Genomic DNA, 13,445 nt, shown 5'->3' with positions numbered 1-13,445 from the left:
TTGCTCATGCTCATATTTCCAGATATTCAAGCAGGCTGTTTATGTTCTTGGAGGCTACACTCTCGTTTTCTCTCTCTCTCTCTCTCTCTCTCTCTCTCTCTCTCTCTCTCTCTCTCTCTCTCTCTTTCTCTCCATCAGAGGTGCCCTAAATTTAAGTTTTCTCTCTAAGGCACTAGAAGTATCTAAGTTCAGGTTCATTGGTGTGTTGTTGCTGTCTCAGAACTAGAGGGTATTATTCAGTAAGAATGGGAATAGTGCCTAAAAATAATGATTTGTCACCGGAAGCCTTTCTCTGGGGATGAGGGTAGTCCCAAAATCTCATATTGGGTCACTCAGGAACTGGAGAATTCTCTCTAGCTCTGGCCTCAGTCTCTTGTATCATATCTGAGGCCACAAATTCTGCAATGCAGTGTCATACCCTGAGCCCAGAGCCCACTGAAACCACTGCAGCTCTGGGTAGAACCAAGACTTGCACTGCTTTGAGTTGTCCACTGCTGAGATGGACCATTGCAATCAGCCAAAGGTGATGCTGGCCAGAATAGAAATCCAATTGACTGATTCACATGTCTCCACCTGACATCAGGGTTGTTTAGAGGCTCTGGACATGTGTACTGTTCTGGGAGTGGAAGCCATTAGGATCTTCTCAGTGTTAGGTTCCACAAACCCAGCACCAAGTCCCAAGGCAAAGTCCTGTGTCTACAGTATCTATCCCGAGCAAATAGATACAAATTGGAACCTTGCCCAATACTATGCTGCACAAAGTTGGAGTAGCTTTGGTAAAGGTAGTCTCTTCACAAGTGGGGCTGATGCTGAGCTGGGTCATTTTGCATTCTCAGTGACATGCACAATGTCAGGGATGTATCCAGGCCCATGCCTCAGCTGGTGGTGATACAGGTCAAAACAAAAATCTGTCCCACATAGGCACAGGTCTCTGTCTGGTGCAAGGGTAGGTCTAGAACTCCACCTTCAAGTACTGGCCTAGGGATAGTTGTGATGTTCAAGATTGGGAGACTGTTTGTGGCAGCATCCTTAGTTGCCTGGCTAATGAAATTCCAGTGGTTTGGTCCACAGATATAGCTCATGAGGCTCTGCCAGCATTAGGTTTCACCTTGGTGATTCTTAGGCTGGGTCCCAAGTCTAGTGCCTGGACTTCATTTCTTTCCCCAAGTAGGGGTCTCTCTTTATGGTTTGGTTTTAGGAGAGTGTGATGTGGGAAACTCTTTTTCAATTCATCTTTTCTTATTGTTATATTAAAACCAGGTACAATAGTCTCTCATGTAGCTTTTGTATTTTTTGTGAAGTTAGTTTGGTGCATGAATAACTCTTCAGTTTGTGTTTGTGGGAGATGATTCTGGTGGATCTTACTCAGCTACTATATTACTTTAACACAAACACTTGTGTTTTTACTTAAAACCATTATTTAAATACATGGAATAAAATGATAGTGGTGATATTTCAAATATCCATTTTCTTTATACTTTAGCTTAGAACTTCTTAACTCTATACTGTTCCCTACCATGGATATTTCTGTCTCTTTCTCCTTTGTGTTACTCTTTTAGTCTTTTTCTTTCTTATATCCCTTCCCCTTGAATCACTATTTTAATGTTCTTTTCTTCTCTTTTACATGGAAAAATACTGTTTTGTGATGTAACTTGCTACATTTTACTTTTACTTTTAATTTAACATAATAATTACACATATTATGGTCTACAGTTATACATACACACATATGTATATATGCATGTATGCAATGAGTAATGATCAAATAAATAATATTTGCATTTCTCTCTCCTCAAACGTTTATCATTTTGATGTGTTGGGAAGCTTCAAACTTATCTCTTCTCATTATTTTGAAGCATAATGAATTGTAATAAATCATACTCACCCAGTGGGCTGTAGAACATGAGAACATATTCCTCCTATTACCTATGTTTTGGTACTCATTGTTCAACCCTTCTCTATCCTCCCTCATCCTTATGCATACTGGGTTCTAGTGACCACCCATCTACTCTCTTTTCTATGACACCAACTTTTTAAGCTTCATATATGAGTGGGAATTGACATATTTTTCCTTTTGTGCCTGGCTTATTTCACTTAATATTACATCTTCCAGATATTGCAAATTACAGGATTTCATTCTTTTTATAGCTGAATAACTTTCCATTGTGTATATACACAACATTTTATTTATCTATTAGTCCAATGATGGACATCCTGGTTAATGCCTTATCTTGGCTATTATGAAGAATTCTGTATTAAACACAGGAGTTGAATAGAAAATAGCTTTTGTGTCAAAACAAGTAGCTTGACTGAAACTCTTAATGTATCTTGTAAGATATTTATGCTTTCCTTTGCCCAGTACCACCCTAATCATTTTGCTTTTTTGTTCTAGTAGGTGAAGGGACATCATATCTGAAACTCTACGTGCTCTCTGCAATTATTCTGTTTATGATTTTCTTAACTGTGCCATATTTCACAGAAGGGTAACTACTGTACAAGACCTTAGAAACAGACCCTGAGATGTGAAGAGATATGAATAGGGTCATGGTTAGATATTTATTTATTGATTTTTTTGGTGCTGGAGACTGAACCCAGGACCTCTCATATGCTAATCAAGCTTTACCTTTCATCTGTATCCCTCCCTAATCCACAATCAATTTATAAAGCAGAAGTAAACTCTTGTTCTCTGCCTTTGAGTACAGAGTACTACATTGGCAATCATTGCTTTGGAAATGTGCTTTAATTATGAATTAAGTCTTCTTTCAGTCTCAGACTTGTCAAAAACCCATCCCCATTCTCCACAAGAGGACATAACACACCCATATCCCAACTTTTCTCTTGGAAGGTTGTGATACAAATAACAATTACTTCTTGCTGGCCAAAGATCATAAACACTAGCCTAAAAAGCAACTCAAGAGATCCCCATTTCCATCTTCCAGAAAAATAAGTGAATAAAATCTTGATTCCAACTGAAGGCACTTTCTAGTTAACTACCAACCTCCTTCCAAGGAACAAGGTGGGATTCATAATATGAAAGAGATTATATGATATTTTACTGGCCCTCATTTCTCCTCCTACCTGGAATCTCTGTCTCTCCTCAGTACCTTCCACAGAGCCCCCTTCACATACTTGTTCCTTAGGGTATAGATCAGAGGATTGAGCATGGGAGTAATGACAGTATAAAAAAGGGCAACAAACTTTCCTTCAATCTCAGAGTAACTGCCCATGGGTTGGAGGTATGTGTACATGGCTGAGCCATAAAAAAGACAAACCACCAGAGATGGGACCCACATGTTCCAAAAGCCTTTCTGCGTCCAGCCATTGACTTGATCCTCAACACTGCCCGAGCAATGTGTGTATAGGAGCCTATAATCAGGACTACAGGAAAGACCAAAATTATGGCTCCAGCCACAAACAAATAGGCGTCTATTCCTCCAATGTCTTCACAAGCCAACTTCTGGAATACAGGCATCTCACAGAAGAAGTGGTTCAGGTAATGGAGGCCACAGAGAGGCATGACAATCATGAAGCTTGTCTGAATCAGAGAGTTCATATGACCTCCCACCAGGCAGCAATAGCCAGGGACTGGCAGAGAAGGGGGTGCATGTTGGTTGTGTAGTGGAGTGGACGACACACAGCAACATAGTGGTCAATGACCATCACAAAGAGGAGAATACACTCAGTTCTACCCAGGGAGAGGTAGATGAAGAGCTGAGTCACACCCCTCTATAGCTGATGGTCCTGTCAAATCCAGAAAGATTGATCAGCAGCTGAGGCACAGTGCTGGTGGTATAGCAGAGGTCCAGGGAGGAAAGGTGGCAGAGGAAGAAATACATGGGTGTATGCAGTCTAGGGCCCAATCGTGACAGAGCAATGATGGTGGTGTTGCCAAAGAGGGTTAGGAGTAGAAAATTGAAATGAAGACAAAAAAGGTAAGTTCCAGTTGTGGCCAATCTGAGAAGCCCACCAAAACGAAGCCCTCTTCAAAACTGGTGTTAAAGCTTCCCATAGCCTTGCACCTGCAAAATAACAGAAGACAATTCAATGCTTCCTCTGAAGAACTTGAATTAAAATGTTGTTTCACAACATTTGAGGATATGGTAAAAATGTTCCTCCATTAACTGTAAGATGGGTAAGATAGTTTTGAGCTTCCTATCTAGTCCTGATCTTATTCAGTTTGCTAATTTGTATAATAAGTGCACCAAAAAACCCAAACACAAACCCCCAAAACACAATGGGCCGAACTTTGCAGACATTATGCTAAGTGAAATAAGTCAGATATAAAAGGACACTTGTTACATGTATTCACTTATATAAGGTACCTAAAATAGTCAAAATTATAAAGATAGAAATATAGAATGATAGTCCCTCAGGGTTCTGGGGGAAGGGGAGAACGAAGTTATTGTTTACTGGGTACAGTTGTAGTATAGAATGATCAAAAATTTCTGAGATGAACAGTAGTGATGGTTGCATAACATCACAACAATAACTATTCTTAATGTCACTGAATTAGATACTTACAATGGTACATTTAATGTTATTATGAGTATACATACATATGGATAATTAATTAATTAATTAATTTAGCTGTGTTAGGGATTTAACCAGGGTTTTATGCATGTAGGCAAATGCTCTACTCACTGAACTAAACCCCAAACTCTTATATATCTCATACATATTTACTACAGAAAATGAAAAAATTAATTTCTACTGGTAATCACCTATGCATACACAATGCATTTTTTCAGATTTGGTTTCCTACAATACCAAAATCAATGATTATGTATGTGCAACTCTATGTGTTTGTGGTTAAATGTGTGCACATCTGTGTGTCTATGCATGACCTCTATAAGTAATAAGCTTATTGACCAGAAATCATGTTTGAAAATATTTCTAAGAGCATGTACTATTACATCCTTCATGCCATTCCATCAACTTAATGATATTGTCAGACTATAATGGAACCAATTCAAATCATAATATTTAATCTAAGCAAAAGAGAAGGTTCCACAAATTTCTTCTCAATCACCTTCATAGCTCAGTCATGTATTTTAAAATTTGAATCTAATTTTTCTTAGTATACCTGCTCTTTCTTTAGGGGTTGAGAGATTAATTTCACTATCAAAAATCTTGTTCAGTATTGAAACATCCTTCTACCGGTCCTCCATCAACATCTGCTCTTCTATAGCCCCCATCGTTCTCTGTCTGGACCCTTACCCTTTCATGTTGGAAATCACACAGTATCCCACATTATGCCACAACTATTTAGGGTGATCTTCAAGATTCTTTTATCAAATTCCCAAAGATAATACACCAATATTTTCTAGTGTAAGTTGAAAAAATTAAAAAAACAAGGTTTGCATCCTGAGAGCTTAGTTGATATTCAAAGACTGAATTAGCAAGTTTCTTGTTTTAACTCTGACTTCTGGCCCAGAACATTGTCTCCATCTAGGATGAATTTCATCCCATCATCTTGTCCTTCAAGAAGCCCTCCTTGATTTACTTCAGCAACTCTGCCCATGCCCCTGATGTCCTCAATTTACTTTGGAAATGAAAGCCTTGGCATCATAGGATTTGAGTTACAGATGGGACTGCAAAAGGATTTTAAGTCAACCCTCACAGTACCCATTAAAAAAGAGCTTATTTTTCTAAGTGCACACAGTTGAAAATAAAGAGATGTAGCTAACTTTTTTTTGACATGTTGTACATATAATGGTAGATGGATGGATAGACAATAGAGAAGAAAAGACTATCATTGATATAATGTTTTGTATGAATTTAAAATTTCTTTGCCTCAAACTGGGGCCCTAGTATAATGGAAACCAGTGATAATTGCTTAAGAGACTATTTCTTATATTCTAGATTCACCTGTGGAGCCAGAGTAGACCACTTGGTCATTACTCACTTGAAGGTCAAGGAGAGAAAACTGCTGCATTTATCTTTCTCAATTTTATCGGTTTCCAAGCAGATATGAGAAACACTGGATATTTTTGGTGATATCTGGAAATACCATCTTCTTTGGTTCTGATTTCATTTGTTGTGGGGAGTGATCAGATTAGAATTCCTATCTTTGATAAGTAATGACTAGATATGGTTCCCTCCCACAATAGGAAAGATTGCTGGGGCTCATGACCTAGGAGGTGGGTACATGCCCCACAACAAACCCCATTGCTCACCCTAACTGTCTGAGACCAGCAATGAGCTGGTATATTATTAACCCATCTTCTGACTGTAGGACTGAGAGCACCCAATCTTCCCTGGGGCATTACCAAGGCTTCCTTAAGAGTGGTGAAGAGAGTTGTTCACCAGTGTGGCCTTGGAGAACTCGGAGTCCCAGTGTGGTGATTCCAAACATTCCACATTCCACTTTAAGCCTACTATAGTCACCATACATCTGAAATATCTTATTTTCCCCTTGATTTCTCATATAATATTCATATATCCTCAGATATATGAATAATTGATGCAACTAAATACTTATTTCCTTGATGTGAAAAAGTTTGAAGCTTGATTTCTCTGTTACAAAATTTAATGTTTTAATATTACTTGTTTGTATGTTCTGCTTTTATTTCCAATATATTTAAAATTCACTTATTCACTAAAAATTATGTATTGAGAAAATGACCTTTCTACATACTCTATGAAATAAAAAAGTCAATATTTAAAATTATGTGCTTTCGGGCTGGGGATGTGGCTCAAGCGGTAGCGCACCATGCCTGGCATGCGTGCGGCCCGGGTTCGATCCTCAGCACCACATACAGACAAAGATGTTGTGTGCGCCAAATGCTAAAAAATAAATATATAAAAAAAAAATTCTCTCTTCCCTCTCTCTCCTCTCTCTCACTCTTTCTTAAAAAAAAATTATGTGCTTTCAGTTAAGGAATTACAATGCAATGTAAGAGAATAGGTCTGTTATTACTAACTTTACTTCGACAGCTTGAGCTTCAGTGTTTCTCCACCAGTATTATGATACAATGTTACCTATTCTGTACTACTGTTTGTGGATTAATGACAAATTAGATAGGAAATGCATGTGTATGGTAGACATCCATTCAGTGGTAGTTAGTGTTACTGTGATTAAAAACATTGATTTGGTGCCTTCTATTTGTCTGAAAAAATGCAAAAAAATATAATCTCTGATTCTAAGAGAGTCCACAGTATAACAAGAGATAGACATACCTGAATGATCGAAATTAATGTGGTAAGTATTACAGTATTACAAGCTGATCTAGATTACTGGGGTACTGACCCTCTGACTGGGATAGAGAGACACTTGGCCCAAGAGAGCTCTTAATGCCTGTAAGTATGAAGAGTGAGCTCTGTTCCCCTCTGCTGACTGGGAAAAGGGGTCAGTTGGACAGCCTGCCCCTGGTCTCTTACTGTTCACAGTTTTGAATTGCTGTGCTGCTTCCTTCTTCTGGGATATCCTTGATACTGTGCTATCCAAGCTCCTTGAACCCTTCTGCAACCATGAGGCCTGCAGGTACAAGCTGTCTCTGGCCTCCTTGTCCTACAGAAGCCTCAGTTCTGGTGGGTACAGCACACTTGGTTTACTCATCACCATGATGGGGTGGGGTGTCAGTTGGCCCATCTCTGTCTGAGCTCCTACAGAGGCTGTGTTGAGTGCTGGGTTAGAGTTAGCAGTCCCTGAGAGCAATTAGCTCTTGGTCAGCTCCACTGCACTCCTCTTGTCCATGGTGAGGGAAAGGGGGTCTCAGTAACTTTCAGTTAGCAGTGATTCCTCCACAGGTAACTTCTAGACAGATTACTGGGCAACCCATTTCAGAGGTATTCCCTCTAGTTTTATTTGTTGCTATCTGAAGGTGGAGTGGCGCTGTGTTGATGTAATTTCTTTTAGGGAGGTTGGCTAGCTATGAATTCTATAAAATGGCTGCCAGGGCTGGCTTGGCTTTCAGTCCACAGTTTGTTCTAAGCTACTTGATCCCTTTCACTGTCTTTGTTATTATGTCACATTTTAATTCAGCCTGCTTTTCTTTCCAGCTGTTGTTAAGGAAGTAAGCACATGTGCTTTTCCTCTCCCTTTCCCCAAACTCCACCCTGGTCAGGGTTACGGATCAAGGAATGTTGTCCTTATTTTCTGCTCCAGTAACGACACACCAGTCCCTCCAAGTGTCAAACTGTTAAATATTGAGTTTCAGAATATTTACACTATCATCACCCCCTGGGCATTTGCTCTTTCCCTGCTTTCACTCAGGACTATGGAGGGTTCAGGGATTGCAGCCTAGCTCTGCTCTTCCAACTTAGCTCCTCCTCATTACTATCTTTTTTTTTTTTTTTTTTTTTTTTTTTTTTTTTACACATCTTTTTTTCTGCCATATTCTTTCTTTAGAATCGCTATTTTATTGTTGCCCTTTCTGTTACACGAGATGTTCCCATCGGGTGTTAAAAGGTACAATACATTCTACAACTGAGCACCACTTTCTGTAACTGAACAGGCAAAGAAATTACACTGAACATCACCATCTGGCAGTTTTTTTTTTTGGAAAAAAATATGACTAAAATGGGTTTGAATTGATTAACACTATTAAATAACTTCTAATATTTGATACTACATTATTCAATACAGCTATACGATACAATTATACAAAATGTGTTAACATCAAAGAATGCAACCAAAATTAAGATAGCAAACAAACCTATATAACTTTTTTTTTTTTTGTACAGGAAAATACTTTTGAAGTATGCATGTAACTACCTATTCTTTTAAAGAAAATCTACTGCAAGCAAAGTTATCAACCTCCAGAAAAATCACACATAGCATTACTAAGCATATCCCCAAAAGGTGTACAATATGGACGCTTGGAAAATACAAAATTAAAAAATTTGTAAGCAACAGGTGAGCTTCATATTTATAAGAATGTGAAAAGAAGTCCCATTTTTAGCACTGTTTCATAAAGAATTCTCTTTTGATGCTAAGTTCATGAATTGTCCTCCTGCTGGGACCACAGTTTACAAAAACACAGTGTTTTTGAAACGAAATTACAGAGCAAGATAGAGCATCTTAGCAATATCATCTTATTAAAGTTTTTTTTTTTTTAATTTTTACTACTTTATCAAAACATGTCCCTTAGGTGTGTAGGATTCATTTTTAAAATTCTTCCTAGAAATAATATACAAAGGAGAGGCATATTTATTCCCATTCACACTCCTGGAAGATGCTTCCTGCAGTCGAGAAGGGTCTTCTTTTTCTTCTTTTCACTGGTTGTTTTTGGCCTTAGCATGTGTTAAGATGTGAGATTTCAGATTAGTTGACTGAGCAAATTTCTTATTACAACCATCCAAGGGGCACACATAGGGCCTGTCTCTGGTATGGATTCACACGTGTGTGCAAATTGAAGTCCAGTGAAAAGCGTTTCCCACAGCCTTGGAATGTGCACTGGAAGGGCTTCTCTCCAGTATGAACCAGTTGGTGTCGTTTTAGTTTTGAGCTCTCAACGAAAGCTTTGCCACATTCTGCACAGACGTGGACTCTGGGGCCGTGGGTGTGCAGATGTTTTCTCATAGCAGAGTTATCCCTGAACATCTTTGTGCAGCCTTTATGAGGGCAAGCTATTGTTCTTGGAGCATCATCTTCTTTAATTTTTCTTGGCTTCATTCTAGCAAATTCCTGCAGCTGTTTTGGATCTGAGAGGTCAATGGCAGGGATTCCCCCAGGAGGGACTTTCTTTCCTGTCATATACTCTGAATAATCAGGAGGCGAGTTCTCTCCAATGATCTGTTCTTCAACCACTGTCTCATGGTCAATATCTTTTTTTTTTTCCATCCAATCTATTTGCAGAGAGCTGAACGCTAAACCCCAGCGAAACCCAGGGGTGCTTGCCCCAGGCGCAAAGGCCCTTCCACCAGCTCCCGCCCAGCTCCAGCAAGGAGTGCGCAGCGCGGTGACAGGCTCCAGCCCAAGCCTGAGCCGGCACAAGGGGGCCCTACCTGAGGCACCAAGTCCCGCCCCGCAGCGGGGCAGTGTGACCGCGGGGCAGGGTCCTGGACTCCTGGAGCTCATTTCTATCTTTATTGGAAGATACTTTTAAATGTATGTTATGGGCATAAAATTGTATCTCATTATTACTGTAATATGCATTTAATTCATTATGATTTGGACTCAACATCTTTTTACATGGTTTATTGTTCATATCATTTTTAAAATTTTTTTAATATTCTTAGTTTTTATTTTCTGAATTCCTTTTTTTAATTATTCATCTCATTTTCTTCATGAATTATCTGCTCATATACTTTTACATTCTATTGGATTATTTTATTTTTCCTAAAAGATTTGTAGGTTGTTTGTTATATACAATGCAAATGTATTCTAATCTCTAGTCTGATTTTTCACTTTACTAATGAAATATTTGTGTGCCATTACATGGTGCTCACATAGTAAATTCTATAAATCTATTTGTTTTTCATTTAAGTTTGGACAAAAAAATCTCTTTGGACTAGAGAGAAGATAGTTAATAGGCACAGATGTGCTGTTGTATAGAATGAATAATTTTTATATTTTGTAGCCTGGAACACATTGCTGGTGGTTTTGGTGCTCATTTCTTTTTTATCCTCCTCTCTCTTGCATGAAAATATCACCTCCATGACTCCAAGTTGCATGGACTAAGACTGGGTTCAGCTAACCAGATTTGGATGCCTCTTTTACTCAATGCTATCCTGATGAATTTGACTTTTTCTTCATTCAGATAAATGACACTCATATATATGCTAACCACTAGAATCCTAGAAGATTAATCATTGTAGGAGAACTTAAAACAGGTACTAAGGTATTTGAGGAAGTAACCAGGGGCCATTTATTAGAAATGAAGTGGTGAACTCATGTCCTCCACATTTAAGGTCAGTGCCATCTACATAACTCCACACTGGGAGTTATTGACTTTGGAAAAGGCATTTTTCACAATTAATCTTCCCCTCACTCTCAGAAATGTGTAGAATCCTTTCCCTCCTCTAATCTCTACGTCTGGCCAGAACACATCCGTTTCTCAGGGTTATTTTTGTGGGATACTGTGATACAGATCAGCAGTGACTCCCTCCTGAACAACAATGGTAAATACAAGCTACAAAGCAACTCATGAGATTCCCACTTGCAACTTTCCACAAAGGAAGGAGCTAAAATCCTGAGTCCCACCAACACTGTTTTCTAGTGACCAGCTAACTCTAAATAACAGAAAGTGTTTCAGGAAATAAAAGTTATTACAGAAAATATTCATTGGCCTCATTACCCCTCCTACCTGGAAATGCTATCTCTCCCTAGTACATTCCACAAAGCCCTCTTAACATCCTTGTTCTTTAGGGTATAGATCAGAGGATTAAGCATGGGACTAATGACAGTATAAAAAAGGGCAACAAACTTTCCTTCACTCTCAGAATAACTGCCCTTGGGCTGGAGATATGTGTACATGGCTGAGCCATAAAACAGACAAACCACCAGAAGATGGGAGCCACATGTCCCAAAAACCTTTCTGCGCCCAGTCATTGACTTGATCCTCAGCACTGCCTGAGCAATGTGTGCATAGGATCCTAGAATTAGTGCCACAGGAACAACCAAGATTATGGCTCCAGCCACAAAGAGATTGGCCTCTGTTCCTCCTGTATCCTCACAAGCCAACTTCAGTAATGCAGGCATCTCACAAAAGAAGTGGTTCAGGCAGTGCAGGCCACAGAGTGGCAGGGATGCCACAAGGCCAGTCTGAATAAGAGCATTCAGGAGGCCTCCCGCCCAGGAGGTGATAGCCAGTGACTGGCAGAGCAGGGGGTGCATGATGGTTGTGTAGTGGAGTGGACGACACACAGCAGCATAGCGGTCAAAGGCCATCACCACCAGGAGCACACACTCAGTTCCACCCAAAGTGAGGGCGATGAACAACTGGGCCATACACCCTCCATAGCTGATGGTCCTGTCAAGTCCAGAAAGATTGATCAGCAGCTGGGGCACAGTGCTGGTGGTATAGCAGAGGTCCAGGAAGGAGAGGTGGCAGAGGAAGAAGTACATGGGCGTGTGCAGCCGAGGGTCCAGTTGTGAAAGTGTGATAATGGTGGTGTTGCTAAAGAGAGTCAGAGAGTAGAATACTGAAATGAAAGTAAAAAAGGGGAGCTCCAGGTGAGGCCAATCTGAGAAGCCCACCAAAATGAAGCCCTCTCCCAAAGTGGTATTGAAACTTCCCATAGCCTTTTACCTGCGCAAATAACAGAAGACAATTCAATGCTCTTGTTAAAAACATATTAAATTTTTATGTCACAATATTGCCTAACACTGTTTTGCTATTGTATGCATTTTTGTCCTGTCTTCTTTTCATAGCTCTTCTCTAAGGAAGATAGGACTGGATTAGGAGTGATAAGAACTTGATTTGAACTCTAGTTTTGCTGCTTGTTTATTCTATGACTATAGCAAAGGCCTTGTGTCTGAGGTTTCTTGTGTGAAAATATCAAGGATGCATTGCTTCCCTCACTGCACTGAGGACCTACTGCAGTTATGTGGAAACAAGCTTTTAAAATGTAGAATGTGGGGCTTGGGTTGTGTCTCAGTTGTAGAGTGCTTGGCATAGCACACGTGATACCCTCGGTTGGATCCCCAGCAGCACATATATAGAAATAAATAAACTAAAGGTACTTTGTCCACATTCAACTAAAGATAAAAATTGTAAATGTTGTATATTTTTACATCCAATACATTTTCTGACATAATAGCTCATAATTCAGATAAAAGGACATGTTTAAAATATTTCAGGGAATGTAAAAAATCCTAAATAAAAATTATGCAAAGAGGACTGTGCTACAAGTAGCAAACAACTCTTTCTGGAGAGTTGAAGGATGATATAACAGTTGTATTCTATATTGTTCTCCTTTGCCCTCTTTCTGTATTAGGTAGACTCTTTCAGGTTTACCCAGTATTAGGTTTACCCAGGACGAGAGCTCAAGTTTGAACACAGGTGCTCATCTATTTCTTTATGCTCAGTGAATGTGGTCAAGTCAACATTAATCCTTGGAATCCCCCTCATGAGCCGCTGCCAACTGTCTCCAAGAACTGGGAAAAGTCTAGATTCATCTTAGAGAAAAATTATAAACACATCAGTTCATTAGAATGAGTTATGATATTTTAAAGTCCTTTCCACTTCATTTGCTTCTGGTAAATCCATCTCTTAACTTCGAGTTGAGGAAAATAATCATGACATGCAAGTTTTACTGGCCTCCATATTCCTCAACCAAAGGTGACAGCTTGAAAATATCTCCTTCCTTTCTGCCTAAGTCTTTCATCCCAGTAAAAGAGGATGTCAGGATGGTACAGCTGGTTGACACTTTCATCCCAGGCATGGCTGGATTTTCACAAATTATCCTTCTGTAACTCACATTCAAACAACAGTATTGGTAACCCACAGTCTCTACTTACAGATAGAACATGGGGTATTTTGCAAGTTATTGGCCATAGA

General features: G+C 39.4%; 1 protein-coding gene and 2 pseudogenes across 1 annotated transcript; all 3 read right to left on the bottom strand.

Annotated features, from left to right (window-relative positions):
- Window positions 1-3,074: 3,074 nt before the first annotated feature.
- Window positions 3,075-4,009, bottom strand: LOC143399100 (olfactory receptor 2Y1-like; annotated as a pseudogene).
- Window positions 4,010-8,992: 4,983 nt separating this feature from the next.
- On the bottom strand, window positions 8,993-9,712 carry LOC143641710 (transcriptional repressor protein YY1 pseudogene; annotated as a pseudogene).
- Window positions 9,713-11,245: 1,533 nt separating this feature from the next.
- On the bottom strand, window positions 11,246-12,184 carry LOC143399098 (olfactory receptor 2Y1B-like). Its single transcript, XM_076855816.2, has one exon. It carries the CDS (start codon window positions 12,182-12,184, stop codon window positions 11,246-11,248), a length of 939 nt encoding a protein of 312 aa, XP_076711931.2.
- Between the last annotated feature and the right edge of the window lie 1,261 nt (window positions 12,185-13,445).

The sequence above is a fragment of the Callospermophilus lateralis genome, chromosome 5 (assembly GCF_048772815.1).
Source record: "Callospermophilus lateralis isolate mCalLat2 chromosome 5, mCalLat2.hap1, whole genome shotgun sequence".
Taxonomy (NCBI): domain Eukaryota; kingdom Metazoa; phylum Chordata; class Mammalia; order Rodentia; family Sciuridae; genus Callospermophilus; species Callospermophilus lateralis.
Note: the sequence above shows the minus strand (reverse complement) of the source record. Positions and strands in the feature narration are given on the sequence as shown.

What these genes read in the sequence shown, in the direction of transcription:
- LOC143399098 (XM_076855816.2), bottom strand. Translation starts at nt 12,184, where the DNA reads ATGGGAAGTTTCAATACCACTTTGGGAGAGGGCTTCATTTTGGTGGGC.